General features: G+C 36.1%; 2 protein-coding genes across 9 annotated transcripts in view; one reads left to right on the top strand and one right to left on the bottom strand.

Annotated features, from left to right (window-relative positions):
- LOC129580573 (lachesin-like) overlaps window positions 1–22,027 on the bottom strand; it is a 76,832-nt gene that overhangs the window by 33,177 nt on the left and 21,628 nt on the right. For 2 of the 7 annotated variants that reach the window (XM_055471147.1, XM_055471152.1), the window contains exons 2-4: window positions 7,718–8,031; window positions 7,181–7,263; window positions 5,379–5,987 (exon numbers count right to left, since the gene is read on the bottom strand). In XM_055471147.1, coding sequence (XP_055327122.1) covers window positions 5,379–5,439 — 61 coding nt within the window. In that variant the 5' untranslated portion in view covers window positions 5,440–5,987; window positions 7,181–7,263; window positions 7,718–8,031. The remainder of the gene's footprint in view (window positions 1–5,378; window positions 5,988–7,180; window positions 7,264–7,717; window positions 8,032–22,027) is intronic. The other 5 variants (XM_055471150.1, XM_055471153.1, XM_055471149.1 and 2 more) reach the window with 4 other exon arrangements.
- On the top strand, window positions 13,469–17,391 carry LOC129580569 (uncharacterized). 2 transcript variants are annotated; one of them, XM_055471121.1, is made up of 7 exons: window positions 13,959–14,237; window positions 14,325–14,507; window positions 14,604–14,619; window positions 15,221–15,310; window positions 15,788–16,422; window positions 16,496–16,568; window positions 16,713–17,385. In XM_055471121.1, exons 2-7 carry the CDS (start codon window positions 14,457–14,459, stop codon window positions 17,378–17,380), a joined length of 1,533 nt encoding a protein of 510 aa, XP_055327096.1. In that variant the 5' UTR covers window positions 13,959–14,237; window positions 14,325–14,456; the 3' UTR covers window positions 17,381–17,385. The 2 variants fall into 2 exon arrangements, with proteins under 2 accessions (XP_055327097.1, XP_055327096.1); XM_055471122.1 differs by having other exon boundaries at window positions 13,469–14,507; window positions 16,713–17,391.

Genomic DNA, 22,027 nt, shown 5'->3' with positions numbered 1-22,027 from the left:
TGAGAGAAACGATTTTTACTCGCTTTACACCGAAATCCGAACTTGAAATATTGATAGTAATGTCGAGCAACTTTGTGTGCATGCGATTTTGTAATGGGCATTTTAGATTTTGATCGATATCGTGTACGGGGAATTCAACAGCGTCGACAAATTCACATGTCAGCTTGTGAAAATTGCTGATAAATCTCTTTTCTTCTGATGGAAGAGGGAGAATTTGTTCAAAGTTTGTGCTATCCACTTAACTCAGCACTTTCGTTCACACTGTTTGTTACATCTACGTAAAATGAATTACACCAATACCAGCCCGTCATTGCCAGGCAGAAGGTTGAATCAACAAACAATCGTTTGTTCATCCGTATCAACTCAAACGCAGTTCAATGGCGGAGCCAAACTCTTCGATATCGATAAGTACAAGTGGTCAACAATATTACGGACGGTTTTAGATTATTTTTGGCAAATCCAATACCTTCTCACAACCACTTTGAAAAGCTTTTCAAAACTGAGCGTTGTACAATTATGTTTCGTGTGAAAAAAAAAAAACAAGTTAAATAAAATATTTCGAATAACCGTATGGAAAAGTAGTTTTGGATCCATCAAAATAGTTTTTTAAAACTTTTGACACTTAAACTTTTCCGAAGAAATTTTTCCATTTAATGTTTGTACATATATATATTTTTTCCCCTGATGATGCTTGACTTGTCGTAAATATATTTGCATGTTAGAAAACTTTGTGAATTGAGAACAATTCCACTAGCCAAATACTTTTTTATTGACAGAGTTTTCAATATTGGTTTCCCATCAAAACTGAATTTCGTCAATGGAAATCTGAATGATTGGAAAAAAAGTTTTTGTCGAAATCATTTTAATTTTTCACATGCAACGAAACGACAGGAATTCCATCAGCATACTTTTAGTGCAATTCAAAATGTCAGAGTTTGTCGTTTTTTTCTCGTTTGTTTGAAATAAAGTTGGCTTTTGTTGGCGTGAGATAGCGATGGAGTTGTATAAGTTTTGCGCCAGATTCGAAAGTAAAATTCCAGGAATAGCATACAAAATGACTCACATTCACTGGCAAAATGGCTCTTCTATTTTTATTTTGAATAAATGCGTTTTTCTGAAAGTGGCAAAAGTAAAAAATTAATATTTCACTCATCTCCATTATTCAGAGCTCCACTGAATACCATCACTGGTCTAGTTGATGACTGTTGAATACCATCACTGGTCTAGTTGCAGAAATTCATTAGCTAAATCGAGCGTTCATTTCCATGGAAATATCATAGAGTATGATGCAAACCATGCAACAAGAAACCACTAGCGCAACGCGTACTACTCAAAAGGAGTATGATTTATCTTGAATATACCAAAATATGACGCTTATGCTGACCATTTTTTATTTCGCTTTTTCGCTGATATATTCCATATGTACATATTCATATCTCAATGTTTATAATATTCAATAAACAATCTCATGTCGTCATGTTGGAACATTCTCTTTGATATACAAGAAACAGATAGTAAATCTAACGTACCCATAGCATCATACAGTAGCTGTCAAACGAACAGCGCATCGCGTTCTCACGGCAATGCTTGACACTACTCAATGCTTGACAATATGAGCCCGAGGTAAATGCGTCCACGACCGTGCTCTTTGCACTACAAGCGTGCGTCTGAACCCGTGCTCAATGTTTGGATGCACTTTGATTTGCAAATAATGTTATTGTTAGTGTAGTGCAATCCCTGTGAAATCTAACATATCGCGTAATAATCGTACTAATGACACAATGTGTTCCACATACTACCAATCACAGTTCTTGAACCAAAATTCAAATAAATTCAATTTTGGTGGTTATATGAGTTCTAAATTTCATTCCAGCAGTCCACATTTCTTTTGCTGCTGGGAACTATGTAAGCAATGCTTACTAAGCATTACAATAAAATATCAAAACTCTCCTGGACATATTATATGTTTTTGAGTGTTTTTTTTTTAACGAAATAGAGTTGGGCCCTGAATCGGTCGAAATCTTGGCAGTTTCATTACATTGGGGTGATGATGGAGATGAGCATTTTCCAGAATGCCGATGCTATGTGAATCAAAGTGTTTAATTCAATTTCTATTTTGAATGCTAGTCAGACAAGTGGCCCTTGCTGCGCATTTAGAGTACAACCATTTTGCTAACTGGCTCAAAAACACTCCAATTATCATCATTATGACCATGTTTGTTGAGTGTCCCTGTCCGTGATCACAATCCCATGCAAATGAATTGACATAAAAAGACAAGCCATAAAAAAGGGGAGCCTGAATCGTGCTGAGAGTGGCGTCAAAATACGGTGATGAAATTAATTAGAGTTTTGACTGCACCCAAACATGTTTCCGGTGGAAAAAAAAAGTGCGTGTACGTTTTTCTCTCTCACACTTGTGTGTGTTTTGAAGCTCACACAGTGGATCCAGTGCTGAATTTGTTTTTTTTTTTATCTCGTTAGTGAAAATGAGATCCATTTGTTGAAATCTGCACGAGAAACGACACAAAAATAACGAACAAGAGATTATGTGTTGCACAGCGTACTTGAACGACATGAACGGAATTTGGAATTTTCTCAATGTGTTCAAGTGCGCACACACAAATACCCTTTTTTACGCTTGAGCGCCAAACTGAGGGGCACACAACGGTCGTCCATGCTAATTTAATTTATTGATTTTAATTATGCCAAACAAACGCGCTAATGCCACACTTATTTCATTCAAAAGCGTTTAGCATTCGATAAGCCAGCCCGATATTTGTGGATAATACGTTGTGTCAGTACACACAGTAAATAGTGGCAAGCACGAAAAATAGCGCATGTCTTCCTCTTTCTCTATCTCTCACACTCTCTCATTATAATTGAATCTTCTTTCTTCACAAAATGAAATTTATAATTACGTGATATTCTATTTAGCTTGAAGTGCAAAAACGACCATTTCGCTCTAGACAGGTGCGATGTATTCAACTATCGAAAAACACGAAACATCATAAAAAAGTGCTCAAGAGCAATCCGAACCTTATTTATGGCACGAAAAGATGAAAACAATACGAGCACGAAATGGCTAATAGAGGGAAAACTGAGAGCAAACAATAATGGATTAATTTTCTACGCGGAATGTGTTTCCGGCGTTATTTAATCATGGTTTTCTTTTAAGTTGTTTGAATATACGACTAACGCAATAATCAATGCTCTCGCCAATTTTTTTTCCTCATTTTTTCAACTTCTGTGTATGATTCGATAAAAGTTTTTTTTTTTCAAAAAATCAAACTGATTTTTATGGAGTAGAAAAAATGCGATAAGAGTGCATCGGACAACATTATTCAAGAGGGAAATAAAATCAGTTTTTATTATAAAATCATATTTTATATTTTTGCCGAATGAAATGAAAAAGAGGAAGACTAGAGTCTCGTTAATGCAGTTATATTCGCACAGAGCGTACGATTTTATTACATTCGAATGAATTTCTCCCATTCTTCAATATTCATATTTATTTTCCCAGCGTGCCGCTATACTTTTTTTTGCTCTTATTCGCATTCATTCTCCATGGCATCTAGTCACGATCGTGTGTTTGTATTTGGTTTTCAACTCTCCACCCACTGCTACACTTTTTTTCCGTTGCCAGGATTCCTCGTTTTGTTTATTATTCAAATGATTTCCATACTTGACCGGATGCTTGCAAAATTGCTGCCATATTTGTGCTGCACACTAAAATGCAAAATTTTACGTGCTTCGGAACCTGACTTGCTACACTCACTGATTTTGCCGCGCGGCTGAACATAATCAAGCTGATTGTAGCAAACGCATTTCATTTGTGTTGGCATCTTTCGTGCGCATTTACAGCGGTGAAACTGGGATAGTTTTACTAAACTAACAGTGAAAATGTCTTATTTGCAGAAGTAAATTGAGTTTGTCCACCTCAAAACCTCAATGCATCACATTGCCAATGCAGTACTGATAGTAGTCGCTTGCAGTCAATATTGATTGTGAAATGTAGGTTTTCATGTGACAAAGTCAGTTTTTGAATTTCCCATATTTTATTCAATTTTCAAAAAGTTATTACTTACGTGAATTGTGAATCGAGTGCACTCGAATGTTGCACATGGATTCGTTCTTTATTTTTCGGAATTGCAATCTCCTTTCATTTACAAGTTTTCACAAAGTATAGGTTTACATCTTGTATTATTATTGAATTTCCATGGACGTTGCTTCCAGTGTCGCGCTACCAACTTAAGTTTGTTCTTGCAATTTAATCACAAACTTTTGTCACAGTGCGTTTAACGTGAAATTGGTCTGTTTTGTGTGTGTGTTTGTGTGCAAGGGCACCGGCTCGGTCGATGGTTCATTTTATGAAAATGGTAATTAATTTCTTGCTGTCGAAAAGTTTCTTTAATGCTCTAATTTTACCCATCGCACACACTCTCTCCCTCACATTTACCTAGACCACCGTGACCTAACTCACGGGAGATGAGATTGTTATGCATTTCACCCAAGCTGAAAAAAACGGAATAATGGGTAGCTGTAGCTGTGTTGTGTGTCAGTATTTCTTGAAACATCAAAGTTCACGAGAAACTTTGTTTACGTGCAATCGACAGGCTGAGCATACCGCAATCTTAAATTTATTTGTTGCCAACTACTTGTTCTATGGAAAGAAAATTTAAATGAATTTCATCTCTTTTGTGTTTTACGCTGAATGCCGTTTGGTTCACGGTGTTCACGTCGACCTGCCACCCACATTACAACGCAAAAAAAAGAAGGAGAAAAAGAAACGTGAGAAAAACACACGATTGCACTTTTAGTTCGAGGAAAATTTGCAAGGGAATCGCTGCGATGTTGGATTACACATCGAAACGGATGGATAGATGGGCGAGGGCAAGACTGCATACCATTTATATTCTTTAATTGAATTTCACACGAAATATGATTGTCGTGTTGCAACGTGAACGCACTGTTATTTATTGCGCTGTGGAAAAACAGCAGAAACCCATTAGCGTAATGAAATGAATATGTTGGCTCTTTCGATTTTGTGCGGATCACACACCGAAACGGCTAAAATAGCAAGCAAGAGGGAATGAAAAGAACTATGAATTGCAAACGCCGAAAATTGCACGATTCTGCAGAAAATACTCTATCTATCTCTCTAGTGCTGAACACTTAGCATATTTCCTGGCAAACGCTTCATTCAATTTCCACTCGAATGAATTATGGATAAAATATGTTTAATATGCTAAGTGATTATTCTTTAATGGCTACCAAATTTTTCAACTAAATTACATTTAAATTTATCTAACCAGAATAGGTCTTAGGGGCCACGTATTTGCAGGCAAAAAAGCGACAAAATTATTTCAACATTTACTTACCGATACAGCATGCTAATAAGACCAATAGCAGCGGCAGTGATACAGTCGCCGGAAAACACATGTTTTAGTGGCTTTTAATAATTTGCCTGTGTTATGTATGTGCTCTTTTTTTTTTAAATAAATAAATACCAATCCGTGTAATGTTCTGGTGTTTCGTAAATTCACAATTTATCACCCAGCAATTTATATAAATTTCCACTTTGTCGAAACCGAAACGTTTATTTAATTTTTAATATATTACTTTCAACTTTTTTTGTTGTTGATTATCATCAAAATTAAAAACACTGACCGTTTCAGAGATGGAGAGGACGAAATTGATTGCAACCTCATTTATCAGATGGAATGTGAGTGAGTGGTGAGTTCAAGTATTTTTCAATTTGGTTCGCAGTGCACGGTGTGAACTGTTTTCATTTTCTCTCTCTCTCTTTCTCTCTCTCTCTTTCTCTCTCTCTCTCTTTCTCTCACTTTATTTGTGTTGTTTTTATTTCAATTCAGTTTTTTTTCGCACGCTTTTCCCCGCATTTTTATTTTCATTTCATTTGCTCGATGACGCTCCATTCCGTGCGATTGGTTTTTTCGAATCCTCCTCCTCTATCTCTTTTTCTGTCTCTGTAACAACAAAATGCTCGCTGATTTAATGGGAAATGACGTCAAAAATACAATAACATCGCAACATCAACTCTCAAAAACAACATCCACCATAAAATTAATTGATTTCAGTTTGAATCAATGGCTATGAAAGCACTTCAAACTGAACGTTAATTACAGCAGACCACCGCACATGATACGTCACATTCCGAAGGATGCTCTGACAACTCTGACACTTTTCGATTTGCCATAAGGATGCTAAGGTTCAGCCATCGCACCTGCATCTGCCATTGCGTTGATTTGGAAATGTGTTCGTAAAAATGTCAGCCAGAGGAGACAAAGAAAAACAACGGAAAAGAATGAACGGACAAAAACCCTCCTGTTCAAATTGAAGGACTGCTCAAAAAAAAACAGCTGAAAAAAATAACTGATGTACAATTCGAAAATGCTGCAAAAATAATAGATTCTGACGATTTAACTCGGACAATCATTCAAAATGAAAATGTGATTTCATTGAAAAATACTTCCTTCCGGAAATTTACCTGTTGTGTTCAAATATTGAAAATATGCATGAATAAATGAAATGTTATCTAAAGTGGTGCACTTTTTGCGTTTTCGAACCCATTGATTTGCACACATCGATTTTAAACGATGGCAAATTTAATAAACATGGCTTACAAATATACTGAACAACCTGATATTAAAATTTCAAAATGTTCACTCTGGGGGAGCAAAATTGGCCATTTTTATTGTGTTGATTTTAACACAAAAACTCAAACAAACACTTTTGGAAGAATTAATTTGTTTCGTTTCATTCAAACGTTTTCAACTGGATTATGGGGATTTTAGGAATGTATACAGTGCATTCTCAAGGTGTCGTCTGGAAAAAGTAATAGTAGTGAAAATTGCCTAGCACAACTAAATATCAAAACCACGAAAACATTCGGATACACAAATCCATTTACATAGCTGAATGGTCAGTTAACAAGTTGTTTGGATGGTAATTACTCGACTCTATTTTTCTTTTGGCACACACTTAAATTGGGATAAAGTCATTCAAATGTTTTGAGTGTTAGCTGGATGTTCCTGATTTATCTGTAACATCATTCATGTGCTTAAATTTAATGGAAAAATGATGTCGAGTATTGTGGGTTGATTTTGATTAGTTGATGAGCAAGAGTAACTATATCTTTTTTATATTTCAACATTCTTACATTTCCTTACAATGAATGGCTTGCAACTAAATGTATCCGTCGAACTCCTTCTTTTTATGATGCTTTATGTCGTTCGTGCCGACCTAAAAATGAAATTGAAGAAAGAAAAAACGAAAATGTGAAATTCAATCTATAAATTACTACATTCTTGTCGAATGTTGGAATTTCGATGAAAATGCATAACAGAAGAGCACGTACGTGCTCGCGGTTGATGCTACCGTCTATTTTAATATACGCGTTTTTTTTTCTCATTCAGTTCCCATAATCATTTAATTTATGAAACGCACGACGTGCTTGTGCCTCTGAAAATCGTACATCTTCGTGGCTTTGTAATTTAATCAAAGCAATTATTGGAAGTTTACATTAGAATTTTTCTGTATTCTTATTTTGTATGAATTATAACGTGCGAGTCGCAAATATGTGTGTTTTTGTGAGTAAGTATGTGCATGAGAAACATGTTCATTCGCCGCTATGCGGCTGCTGTCATTGCGAGTGCACATTAAATAAATTGTTCTTATCTAAAACATTCAAACCTACCCAATGTGTTCCATTCGAAGAGCTGGAATGGGGTGGAAAAAATGGGGTGCAAAAGCAGTCGATGGGCTCAGTTGGCTACTGAATGTTCAAATTACTTGCCAGTTTCCAACGAGCATCATCCCGGTGTGCTGTGAGTTTACTCTATCTCCTTCGTTCTTATTCTCCGTGGTTTGATTCAACCGAGCGCCAGTACACCACACAGTGGATGTGTTGTACAGCACACGTCGATCTAGTTAATGGCACACAGTTAACGGAATCTATGTAGGTTATGTGTTCGTCTAATTTCCTTCTGCGCCATTTGGATGCTGATTTTCCTGTCGGCGAAAAATTAATTAGATTACTTTTATCATTTTCCAAATAAATAAAATCCACTCATCTTTTTACAAATAACACAACTCTCGAACACTGACAACTGTGTGCCTGCCTATCTATGACTTTGTCTAGAGAAGCACGCGCACACATCTGCTGGCATCGCTCTTTTTTTTTAATTCATGGCATTCACATTGAATGAGTATGTGAGTTTGTTGTTATTATTGCTGTATGTGTATGTATGACAGGCAAAGTCATACCATTGGCAGCATGCACTTCGTTTGTAAGTTTGTTCTTGTGCGTAAGATTCGAATGAAGTGGTTTTATCTTCGCTCGAATCTGCTTGACTTCGACAAGAGAGAGAGAGAGAGAGAGAGAGAGAGAGAGAGAGAAAACACCAAGCATCAAATCAAATCACAGCAGCCTGGCGCTAAGCTCGTACAAAAAGATGTAGATAATGCGTATGAGCAATGGAAACAGAAACACAATTAGAAGCGCAAATGAACTCATTTACGACCGAATTAAGAGCGAATGAAGCGCGAAAAGATCCATATGTACAGCTGAAAATAGAAAATACATGACATCGCTTGATGGGATTAAAAAGTATAGAGAAACGTGGAGCGCTATACTTAAAAAGTATAGAGAGAGAGAGAGAGAGAGAGAGAGAGAGAGAGAGAGAGAGAGAGAGTGTGTGTGTGTGTGTGTGACTCTTAATACTATTTAACCGCTCATTTGACACTCGGCTTTTGTGGCAGATGACGTTCTTTTGTTTGGTGCTTTTAATTTACACGCCTGAAAATATCAAACGAAGAATTCGCGATGCGGGAATGGTGTCAACGTGAATGCATTGCATTGGTTCGTGCTGTTAAACTGTGTTCGGTTTAATTAAAAATCGAAACCTTTGCTCTGTGCGTGGTATTAATAACTCACCGTAATTCCAAGAAAAACGTAAATAACGCTCGGCTCAAATGAATTTGTGAAATGATGTGTGGACGGCAGTGGTTTTGTGAAATGAACGAATGGCGCCATTGATAACTACAAAGTATTCGCCTAAGATGAAAATATCTTCGAAATTAAAAAAAGGGGTGGTGACTTGACTTAATGCCCGTTGATATTGACTTTTCACATGAGACGCTCACTTCGCTCGTACTTTGTGCATTGGTCTGATCTTGAGCCGCCGTTTGAATGTTATTCGAATGTTATTGTTGAAATCGAGTCATCTCTTATTTAGCTGAATGTAATTGGATTTCTTTTTTGGAGTCTAATTAGTTTTTCATTCGTGTATTCAATCACATTCGTTCCGACACCTGATCAATCAGAAATCGTAATAATATCTTTATCCTTTGCCGTTCGCTCTAATTACTCTTTCGATGAAGAAGGTCATTTTCTCACTCAAGCATGGCTTAACGAAAGTGTCGGGCAGAGATTAAAGATTGAGCTTAAGATTCTGATATACCAAACATCGAACATCGAACGTCGAACGACGCACTGCAACTTTTGATGCGACCAAATTGAATTTAATTTTCACTCGGAGACTAAAAACAGAGTGAACAGATGAACTCACAAAGCGTTTCACTGCCGTATCTTTTCGTGACACAAATTCAATTACGAAGCATTTAGGTGTTGCTAAAAATGATGTTGAAATGATAATTGAAATAATGGCATTTCCTTTGAATGAGTGTTTCGTCGTGTTGATGCCTCTAACAAAAGTGTCGATCAAACTTCAAACCATCGTCCAATTTCGGCGCAAGCCATTCATTATGATTACTCGGGAAATGCTTTATGAATAAATTTTGAGTGCTTCTTCTGGAAATATTTCGGCATTGCTCTGGTGATGCGGCCGTAGTATCAACATCAATCAAATTATGAACGGCAGAGATTTCGTAACCAATTAGCTTTGAAAAGTTGTACGGTTGTTTTCACATTTTGGCGAAAATGGCTTTTTTGGACAACCAAATTTACTCGAAACTTTGATTCTATGATAATACACACAAAAAACATACACTGTACGTCATACACCCATTCGAATGTCCATTCGCATTTCATCAAAATGTTGCTCCAACTCAAATATCCGAATATTCCATCATACACACGCACAACATAAATAAAGTTAGGCTATGCCGAAAATGGGGAAAATTGCTCACTTTCTGAAGTTATTATTTAATTTGGTTGTCGGTCTTTTTGTTTACATTTTGTGCGTTATGTTCTTAATTGAAGGAAATGTATACGTTACGATATATCGTATATCTTCTATGTTCATGTACAGAGATTTTACAATTTTTGATATCATTCTCATCAAAATGGTACAACTGTATTTAGTTACTTAAATATTATCGTACGTACAGTTGGATCAAAATATTAGATTCAAGGTCAAAAATGAAACAAATGAAGCTATGGATTCATGAAGTGAGATTGCTCCAATTTGTACTGTTCTAGAAAGAATTGAAGAAATGTTGATATGTTTTGTCTTACGAAAAAGTCAATTTATTTTTTTTTACCCAATTTCTGATGAATTGGTATAATTGTCTCTTTTCCTTTAAGCCCCAATTTCTTTCCAAATATAACCAATGATTGAATACACTGGCACGTGTTCAGCGCCACTAAAATTTCATTTCAGGCTGCAGCCAAAAGGCTCAAACTGGTTCGTACCACACATATACACATATCGGTACATATCCACACACACACACACACACACACGCGTCATGGTGAATGGTGATGTAACGGCCCACTTTTTTGCCTCTCACTTTTTCTCGTTGGTCATTTGTCGGAAATTTTTTAATAACTGTAATTCAATTCAGGCATCAAAACGAGTGCAGTCCTCCTCGTATCCAAGTATTTATCGGATTAAACTGACAACAAACGGCAAATGAATGGCAAAATCGGATCAAGGGAAATAATGATGGAAAAACACCATATACATAAATGCCGAGCAAACGTTGCGAATATTCGAATGGGTAACCGGTGGTAAAAAACATCTTTTCAAAATATCGAAAATGTTCAGCCATCGGGCGAATGGTGGTGCTGTAAATGTTGTGCATGTTATCTGTTTTGTTGAAATGTCGTACGAAATGTGTGCCTCTCGTCACCTAGCAAAAAAGCGAGCAACAAGGGAAAAAAACACTGGGATATGCAAATGGATACAAAAATTAATTGTCACGGTCTCACTCGGTATGTTTTTGTATACCGCATGCATACACACCCAAATCAAATCAAAAAAATTCCATCTGATGTCTGTTAGAAAACTATTTCCAACATGGAAAATGTTTCACCACAGCGGGTAACGCTTAATGAAAATGATAAAATCGTTACGCATGAGCTGGTATAGGGTTTTTGAGAGAGTGATTTAATTACGAGGTAAACCTACACGTTTCTTACCTATTAAAAGTGAATTATATAGCACACAAAAAGTATCATTGATTCCATTGTCTCGATTTTCTACGCAGACAATCTTTTGTGTGGTTTGAATAGTCTTGATCATGTATATATTTGTTTATCGTTCTCATTCACATCGGCGTCGCTTGGCATTGTCGCCAGCAGACTGGCTTAAGCGTGTTCAGCATAAATTATACAGAGGGAAATCTAAAATCAAGTACATAACAATATTAAAAGATTCATTTTCAACATGATGAAATGAGTTTGGCTAGACGCAACTATGGCACAAATTTATTGCGATTTATTTTTTCATCTTTTTTTTTACAACTGTCGTTTGCCAAGTTACGATTTTGCTGCATTGACATGCAAATTCCGTTATTTAAAAGAAGAAGAAAGATAAAAGATACGAATTATTATTAAACTTGATCGCATCGACAACGGCATGGAAAAACACACAAAACTTTGACGGCTCTGATGTCTGAGGTGATATTATTAGCGACAGAAAAACTGAATGGACACACTAACAACAACTGCAATGCCAAATGGAACTTTGATCTTAAATCTGGCGAATTCCTTCATAACTTTACATCATTCTCGATAACTGGAGCCACTCACACATGTTTGGCTGCAGAGTTCCCGTAATTTTATGCAACACTCGGAAAAGTTGAACGTAAAATGGGTTTTCACAAAACGTCCACAGTACATACAGCAAAGGATTAAATTGTAAAAAAAAGTGCGTAGCAAAAAAATTCAAGGAAAGGTGGAAAAAAAGTTTTAAAATGCAAATCAGAATTTCATCGGCATCCAATTCGGGATAATATGCAGAGATTACGTTGTTCGAAATGCGGAAAACAATTCCAATGTTGTCACGTATACGTAATGCTTATAGAATTTTTTTTTTATTCCACACGAATAAAACTAACGATTCTCGTTGGGCGTCTCTCTCGCACTCACAGCGACAGAGGAAGAGAGAGGAGAAGAGAGGCGGTTTATGTATAAATTGTTAAGCGATTCTCAATAATTGAGTTTGGTAATTAACAAAATAGCCCCCCATTTCATTTATGAAATTGTTCATGGTGCAGACTGTGGATCTCTCATTTTTTTATGCCCGTTTAAATTCTCGATATTTGTTTATTATCTTTTTGGTTCATTTTTTCTTCCACGGCTCGGATCAAATTGAAAATATTTTATAAACCCGAAATGTGCAGTGTTCGATCCATTTTCATATTTTCCCATCAGTTTATTAAGGATACTGCGATGCCACAGGGACAAATATTGTCGAGTCCATGGCATATTTTTGTTGTTGTTCAACATGCGAATAAATGTAATGTGAATACCATTTGCGTATGTTGTGCATGCATGTTTTATGACTCTGCATTTTTCATCGTCCACATTTCGCAATTGAATTGAACTAGTTTTCTTTTTTCATTTAATTCACGAATTGTTGCAAATTCATGTGTTTGCGCAGAAAAAAGCAATGAATCATGGGATTCATCTGGAATTTATGCACAGAGATCCATATCAAGTATCCTGTTCCGAACATTTAGTCAGGTTTTGTTTTGTGCAGTCAGTGGATGTTTCATGGTACTGAGAATTCGATGGAATTGATGATTTTTTTTCCTCTCTACAAACAACGTTAGGTAAGATGCTAGTTGCTCTTCTGTTAATACATCATCCGCACTGAACCATCATTCGCTGCACGAATTGCATGAATATCTATCATGAAAATATATCGCTACGTTATTATAATAGAATTTTTATCTTTGTTAGTATTATGAAGCATTTAGATTAGCATCGAATTTTTGTACCATTTTTATATTTTACTGCGTAGATGAAAAAAAAAGAACTTGAAATTATCTCGATTATTTACAAAATGATTGCCCTCGCCCATTGCGAGTCTCGCAATACATGCTTTTGAATTCTATGAATACATGGCTTATAAGCATGCTATTTTAAGCGCATACTTTGCATTCAGTGTATTCAACTACAAAAAAGCATAAATAATAATATTAATAAAAAAAAAATAATATCACAAACAAAAAACTCCATTCCACATAATCTCAATAAAAAAAAAACTACGCTTCAAATATACCGCGTGTATTCCCTGCGCACGCTACGTTTATACCATTTCGGTGCAAAATTGTTGTGGATCGCTGGAATCCACGCTGTTTATCAATTATATTTGGGTGGATTTCAGCGATCCACAACTGAAAAAAAGTACTTTTAATGTAAATTCATATCATCACTGTGCACTCCAGCATCACATACATTAAATTCCTTTGGTGCTTACGTTGTTTTTTCATACCATTTGAACAAACACAAAAGTGATGTGTTGGGCTAAAGCTGTTTTCGAAAATGAATAATCGTTTGTTGTGCGACGTTTCGCTCTTATTAGGAGCATCATCAGGCTGGGGAACAAAAATGTACAGAAAAAACAAGTTAAAAATTGGCAACAGCCAAAAATAACCAAATTACGAACCAGTTACATCTGAATTTGAAATGTTTTCGAACGTATTCAATTTTTTCCTATCAATTTTCACAAATTGTATCAGCTACATGTGTTCATCAGAAGGAATTTTGTTATTGAGCTTCATTTAGTGTCTGAATATGATTACACTATGCAACAACAAGAAACAACCACAGAGAAGTGAACTTATTTCCAATGTTTTTGGGCCCATTTAATCCAAATCTGGTGTTAGTTTGTCCTGGCACGTCTAGTTTTTAAGATACGTTCATTGCGGTTTCCGTATCAGATTTCGATTAAGTGGACCAAAAAAACTTGGGAATGAGTCTACTGTTTTTTGGAGAATTTCGTTTTCGAAATTTGCTGCATAGTGTTAGTAGACCTCAATTCATATATTCCATAACTGAAAAATACCACAATTCATCAATTATTGATTGCATGGCACGTGTCAACTATTAGTAGATGAATGGTATAAGGCAGCACCGCACGTGGAAGACCAAACGAATTCAAAGGATCTTCTAAAGAAGTAAAAGACGGTTCTCTACTATCATTGTGCAACAGGTTAAAACTCTGTTTGGTTGGCAAATTAAAATGAAGCTACTACACGGTTTGTTTTCGGTGCTATTTATCATTGAATTTTCGGTAAGTTCTTTCTATTCCTTCATCATTTTCACTTTTATCCAATAAAATACGATATTTCTGTAGAAATGAAAGTGAACACGAAATTTCTTTTTCTAGGAACTTCAAGGAAAACGTAAGACATTTTTGGTTTTCGAACTAGCTTTTTATGATTCCAAAAGATTTTTTCAGACTTTTATAATATTCAATTCGAAAGAACGAGGAGAACGGTTGCATTCTTGACAACTTTGACATTTTGATGTACACACATATATAAAAACGTATGGCGGATTGAAAAACGTCAGCAATGAACTAAACTATCACTTGATGTAGCAAGTTCATTGAATGTGTGAACGGGTGGCAATATTCGATGACTTCAAAATCATATGAAAAATCACACAAGTGTTGACAGTGCAAACTCACGATTTTTTCGAAATATTTCTTTAAAAAACAAATCGTGGATGAAGCCTAGGCTTTGCAGAGCCCGAATATCAACAATAAAAGAAAATAAATGAATATAATTCCCAAACAAATAATGTATATAAAATGTATGGCGTTTCCAATCTCACCACTGTTCACCACAATCAGTTAAAGCATTAATGTGAATGATGCATGACAAAGTGACTTTGACAGCACAAGCATATATGAATTGTTGTCATGTTTACAGTCGGAAACGTCAATGCAAAATCTCCAGTATCCAGTTTCACTCTACTTTCAACTTTTTTTCTAATAAACAGATGGCTTTTTCTCGCAAGCTCTTCTCAAGGGCGAAGTGATTGAAAACATGTCACAGGCAAAGTTTGTAGCTGGAATCCATGTCCCCGCAAGTAAGTCTGCTTTAGAATCATTTTCTTTTTTCTTCGTATGAATTTTTCTCCAAAAAATTCAAATAATCTATCAATTTTGCTAGGGGCTGACCACGCTTCAGAAAATTGAAAATAATGCTAGATTTTATAAATTTTCTCAAACAATATATTATTTACAACTGTGATATTTTTCGAACTTTCACCAGAAACGTTTCACTGTAAATAATAACTTTCAATTGTGCGTTGTCAGTTCACTATCAGAAAATTCATCACGTTGTGGTGGTCAAAAGTATCGTTCATAGTGGATCATAGATTTAGTCAAATATTTGAGTCAACATACAGATGGTATTAAAACTGAATGATAGAAACGAATTTTGTATATGAAGAGTTCGCGGTTTCCTCCTAGCAATTTTGTGTGTGTTCATTTTTTCTTCAAATATTATTGCTTTTACTGAGAATGAAACGATTTTATTACAAAATATTTGCATGAATACAAAGACCATCCAAATGATGCCAATAGAATAAAGATGAGTACTTGTACCGCATTTATTCTGTCGAAAACGGAAATTATCACGAATGCCCATTGTGTGTATGACGCCCCATATGTTTATGTGGTAGCTGGTACGAAAGTTGTATCAGATGCAAACCAGAAAATTAAAATCATAGTCGAAAAAGAGAACATTGCATGGCACTCTCATTATAGTCACTTGATTTTTGGTGCATTTGATATTGCCAAAATTACACTGAAAACGCCGTTAGAATTCAGCGATACCGTTGGTAGTATCGAACTCGTGGATAAGGATTACAAATTGAATGACCCATCAGAAGTGGTCACTGCCTATGGATATGGCGTGTTGAACAACACCAGACCATCGATATTGAGGCGTTGCGATGCAAACTATATATCTGATGTCGAACGAGCCAACACATTTAAGCCAAGGCAGACTTTGGACTTTACAACTGGTGAAGCTACGAACGATGGTGAAATTATTACACCTGGCGATTCGGGTGGACCAGTCGTTTCAAAAACAAATGGCAAAATCGTGGGCATAAATACGGGTTATAGAACAACAGGTGGCCGCGGATCGTTCCTTCCAATTACTCTATTTCTTGATTTTATTCATGACCCAAAGGTATCTAATCACAATGCCCCAATTTTTTTTTTCTCAACAACGCAAACAAAATCATTTTTTGCATTAATTTCAGAGCGTGAAACCAATTCCACCTCCGCTTACATCTAACGAAGCTAAATTTATAGCCGATATAATGGCACCGGCAAGTAAGTGTGCATTCGAAATTCGAACTAAATCAAGCCGTTTTTAACGTCACTTTTTTTAAATTTCAAATGGAGGAGAGGCAAAAGTGGAGATTTCTCATGATTCATAAACATAAATATTCATTCGGAGATGTTTTTCTATTACAGAATTTCTTACTGCTTACAAAGAAGATTATGCCGATGCTAACGAAACTAATCAACTAAATTTTAATGCAATCATTTTGTCAAGAACGGAGATTTTGACCTGTGCGCATAGTGTGCTCGGCGCCCCATATGTCTACCTCACCGTTAATAAACTATCAAGAAATGCGACAAAACTTAAAGTCACTAAAGACCAGATAGAAATTCATGAGAAATGCGCATTGTCGAGATTCGCATTTAACGTTGCCAAGATTACACTTGAAGAACCGTTGGAGTTCAACGATAACGTCGGCAGCATCGATTTGGTGGACAGAGATTACAAAATGAATGACCCGTCCGAAATTGTCACTGTCTACGGTGATATGGTATTGGATGGAACAGTGAGAACGAGGCGTTTTGATACAAAGTATTTGGATGGCGCCAAATGTAAACCGAAATTGGGTGCTGCATTTGATGCAAATCATTTGATGTGTTACACTTCAGATGGAAGCATGGAAACTTCCTCTACGTTTGGTCCAATTGGAGGTCCAATGATTTCGAAAAAGAATAACAAACTCGTGGGCATGACCATATTTCATTTGGTTGGTGAGCTAGTTGTTTTTCAACCGATTGCACCGTTGCTTGATTGGATCCGGAAGCCAAAGGTGAGACGTAATCAAATAAGAAGTATATAGGCTTGAAAAAAGGGCTTTCAGGCACCTGAAAAAGCTGAATACCGTCTCTTTTTTTGCCCCTGTCATTTGATGTTCAACAAAAGAACCGAATAAATTTGCAAATTTGAGAAAAATGCATTATATTTTTCATTAGCCCATGCACAGTTATATGATTATCTGAAATAATTGCGATATATATTACAACGAGGTTTTTATACAAACTTCCCATGTAGATGGCCGCCACACAGGCAAAAATCGAAAAAAGGGTAAAAAAAATGTCAAAACTATGATTTCGACATTACAATCATACAATATTACAACCATAGAACGAATGAACAACTTATGAGCTCTTTATCCATAAGTGAGACGGAAAAAACTTCGAGCAGAAAACAGACAAATAAAGCTGCGAGCAATGTGTCACTTTTCTACTCAGCATTGAGCGGAAAAGACATTTTTGCATTTTTCTCGCTACTGAAAATAGATAGCGATTAGATGTCTTCGGCATTGTTGAAGAAAATAAAAAGAACTACAAATAAGTATAACAATGATATATCAATGATTCACAAAATTCGAAAGGGAATAATGAAAACTAAATACCATGTCAACAGCACAAGCAACCATAGATATCCGACAAGTACTAACACAAGGCCGCGTTTCGAAAGAACACGTATGAATCTTGGACTTAAAAGCATTTACCGTAATTGCACTGAGCTCTATTACGAACATGCCAACCAATTGCCTACTGAATGTTCTCTTTACACATTTAAAAAGCGATTCAAGGAAATAGTTCTGATGTGATCGTTCGTGCAGTCATTTCTCTCCTAATTTTTAATAACTAACGCCTACTAACTCTCTTTCTTTTTCTCTTCAAATTGCCTTAAAATGTAATGAGAATGTGATAATATTGTGTAATGAATATAATGGAAAAATAAAAACAATTGCAATGTTGTGCCCTGAGTAATGTGGCCATAATTTGTATAGTAATTTAAATAGTAGATCTTAACCATTTTACAACTAGATGTAAGCATGAAGGAACCGAATAAATAATAATCCGTCAGAAGTTGTAACTACCTATGGTTATGGAGTAGTGCGCGAACCAAACTTATTAAGACGTTGTGATGCAAAGTATATGTCATCTAAGCCACCACATCAGGCAGCGTTCTTCATGGCCGGTTCAGATACGCCTGATGGTGAAACTGTTGAACCACCTGGCGATCCTAGCGAGCCGGTTGTCTCAGAAACATATGACAAAATCATGGGCATCAAGCAGGGTGTAAATGGAACGTCAACAGGTGGTCGCGGAATATTTCCTTCCATTTCCCTCTTCCTTGATTTTATCAATGATCCAAAGGTAGATTGAATATAATGAACTTATCCTAACAATTCTTTTAATTTCATCGCTGAAGTTATTGTAATGAAAATGGTATAAACGTAGCGTGCGCAGGGAATACATGCGGTATATTTGTAGCGTAGTTTTTTTATTGAGAGGAATTCCATATTGAAATCGTAATTTTTGTAAATATTCATGCAATTTTCCATATTGATGCTCATGAAATGCAGACGTTCCTTTATGGACTTTTGCTGTGCGCTGCTATACAAAAGCGGTATTTCGCAATGCGATTATATGAGTTAATTGACTGTGTGTCTGTTGCAGAAAGCGCGCTTTTTCTATTTCAAATGGCAAAGCATCCAATTGAGTTATCTTATTGAATTTCAGTGTTTAAAAAGTGGAATTCAGCGAAAAGTGTGCCAATAAACTGTGAATGACAAACAACGATGAAAAGATTGTTCATGCTGTCAAGCATACGAACAAGATCAAAGTAAAATTCTATGCTAATCTGACTCTCTGCCTCATTACCATGATTGTCGCGATCAACATCATAATTTTCAAAAGCAAACCAGTCGAACGTCGCACAAGACGCGTATAATAAAAATTCAATTTGGATTTTATGAGTTGTAATGAATGATTTTGTTATTTCGCGTGAAATGCACTTTCAAGAGGCACACCCGTACACTAGTTCCAACAATGAAACGCAGAAAAAAGAAGTATTTCTTTGCTGTATTATGTACATGTATACACAGCGTTACAACTACGGTGTTCTCTGGCGGATTTCATGTATGTATCTATGCTCCAAAGCAAAGTGGCATCAAATGAAGATAGCGAACGAGTGTATTACGTATTTTAATGCCAACACTTGGTGAGTGAGACACGAGGAGCACACAGCAAAAATGAAAGTAAACGTGAGACATACGATAATTTGTTAACGCTTCACTAGGGATATGGAACGTTGCGCATATCGAATTGGCACTCATTTTTGCATAAATTATTCCGTTGAGTTGATCGCTAAACGAATGCGCGTCAGTAATGTACAATGTACATATACCATTAAAGTTTGATGTAATATTCAAGGGATTTTAATTGCATATTGCCTCAATCAAATTGCACACATACACAGAAACACAATGCCTATGTTTCCAAGCTCTATGGAGAATTGGATGAATTTTTCCCGATTTGGCAGCACAGCGTCAATTGAAGCGGCAAGATGGGCCGATAACAGGAGTTGGCGCTGTTTTTTCATTATGCAAATTTATTATCGATTCCCTAAAAAAAAGCGGCGACACCATTCATTGCGTACTCATCAAAATCAAATAAGAAAAAAAGCCATCGGATGAAGAGCAGCAGGCGATTTCGCTCGGAAAAAAAATCGTCTAATCGATAAATTGTCTCTCTTTATTTCTTTTCTTTATAATTTGGAATAATACAGAAGCTGGGCATAAAGCTATTGGCAAATGATGCTATTTCAACAGCTAAGGAAAGATTTTTGAACGATATTTTTGTGCACGCGCAAACACAAAATTCGAGGAAACGACACGAAAATATATTTGATTATATATTATATTGAAACGGGTAATTTTTTGGGTAAAACGTGATATTATTTCCTTCCGAAACACTTCCAGTGATTATTGTCTGTTCTTTTTGAGTTTTCAAATGTGCTACAAAAATATCGGAACGACATAGCAACATATGAGTTCATAAGATTATTTGTCGAACCACCATTGACCATATTCGAGTCAAAATGCGAGCTTTGAACAGATCAAACGCGCTTAAACACTTCAAATAATGTACTGTTGTTGCATACGATATATTCCGCATAGAATATTTACTACGCTGCTTTTGAATTCAATCTCAAAGTGTTTCTATGTGGCAAAATTTTGATGTGGATTGATACGAAAAAGGAACATGGACCATACATGTTTGATCATATGTTTGATAATATCATACCTGCGAGTAGTAGTGTGTTTGGATCATGGAAATGCGCGCGACATAAACGTTTAATAGACGTTTCAACGTCTATCACTTTTGGTATGCGGAGCATTCGCTTGGAATAAAAAATATTTCTGTTTTTGGCTTTCGATTGTTATTGGAGCATTGAGAATAACTGCTACGTGTCTGTTTTTATTTCGACATATTCCTCTCGAGCTTGATAACGTACACTGCAAAAACGAGCTTGTTTTTCTTTTGCTAATGAGCTCGACTGTATTTAGTTCCGTGCAGCTAATGTGTTTCTAAAAATATTTTCATGGAATGCTTTCAATTCTGCGTGCATTCAATTCTACGTTGAAAGTGAAATGAATGAATGAAAAACATTGCATTTATAAAATGAACGGAACATTCCCAGTGTAAGTGAGGAGCGATGCTGATAAAATATCAAGTGTATACATATCTGTGTGTCGGTTAAGTTTTACAAAAAGAACTTGGGAATTCGGATTCAATTGAACACGATGAGGCATCAAGACAAACACAATTTCATTTCGGAATGGTATTGAACATTCATTCCAGTACTGTGAAGAGCAGAAAGCGAATGAAATTATTTGTCAAAGTCATTTTGGAGCGGCTGTGCCATTATGGTGAAATGAACCATTCCACTGGCGAAAATTTTTCGCTTTCTGTCGTCTCATGCGAAATGAAAATTGAAATTTCGCCGCCGAGATGAAAATGTCCACAAAGCACGAAAATCGCTTGACAAATATCGCCCATCCCAATCGACGTTAAGCATTAAAAGTGCCTATGGAGGCTGTGCCATATAATTTGAATAAATAAATATTTGGACATCCGCCCAAACTTTATTTGAATTTTTTTTCTTGCAATTTTTTCCCGTCGATCGGAGTGGTTTTGTGTTTAGAAATAAGGGAAAAAATTCATATTCCCAAGAGAAACGATCAATATGTTTATACGCTGTCTATCCGCCGAAAATACACTACGATATATATTCACGCTTATTGGACGCCCAATTGAATATATATTCTAGTGTATATTCGGTGTATTCTTCAGCGTGAAACATATTGAATCAATGAATGCATTCATGGCCATCAGAGGGCGCCTCAATAAGTTTCAATATGTTTCACGCTGAAGAATACGCCGAAAATACCTTAGAATATATATTGAATTCGGCGTCCAATAAGCGTGAATATATATTGTAGTGTATTTTCGGCGGATAGACAGCGTATAAACATATTGGCCGTTTCTCTTGGGTTACGTTTGAAAAATTAGGCTGAGGTGTTGCGATAAAATATTTTCACACCATGGATCCACAAATTCGAAATTCCATTATTATAATAAACCCAGAAAATGCGAGCAAACAATTGCAAATAAATGGATAATTCGAC

Source organism: Sitodiplosis mosellana, unplaced genomic scaffold, assembly GCF_009176505.1.
Source record: "Sitodiplosis mosellana isolate CC-2019 unplaced genomic scaffold, AAFC_SMos_1.0 Smas_scaffold_1, whole genome shotgun sequence".
In the NCBI taxonomy this organism is placed as follows: Eukaryota; Metazoa; Arthropoda; class Insecta; order Diptera; family Cecidomyiidae; genus Sitodiplosis; species Sitodiplosis mosellana.
The sequence above is the reverse complement of the archived record's forward strand: the minus strand, read 5'-3'. Positions and strand labels throughout refer to the sequence as shown.

What these genes read in the sequence shown, in the direction of transcription:
- LOC129580569 (XM_055471122.1), top strand. Translation starts at nt 14,457, where the DNA reads ATGAAGCTACTACACGGTTTGTTTTCGGTGCTATTTATCATTGAATTT. An exon ending in TGGAATCCATGTCCCCGCAA is followed by an intron (nt 15,311 to 15,787) that starts GTAAGTCTGCTT and finishes ATGAATACAAAG; the next exon opens with ACCATCCAAATGATGCCAAT. An exon ending in CGATATAATGGCACCGGCAA is followed by an intron (nt 16,569 to 16,712) that starts GTAAGTGTGCAT and finishes TTTCTATTACAG; the next exon opens with AATTTCTTACTGCTTACAAA.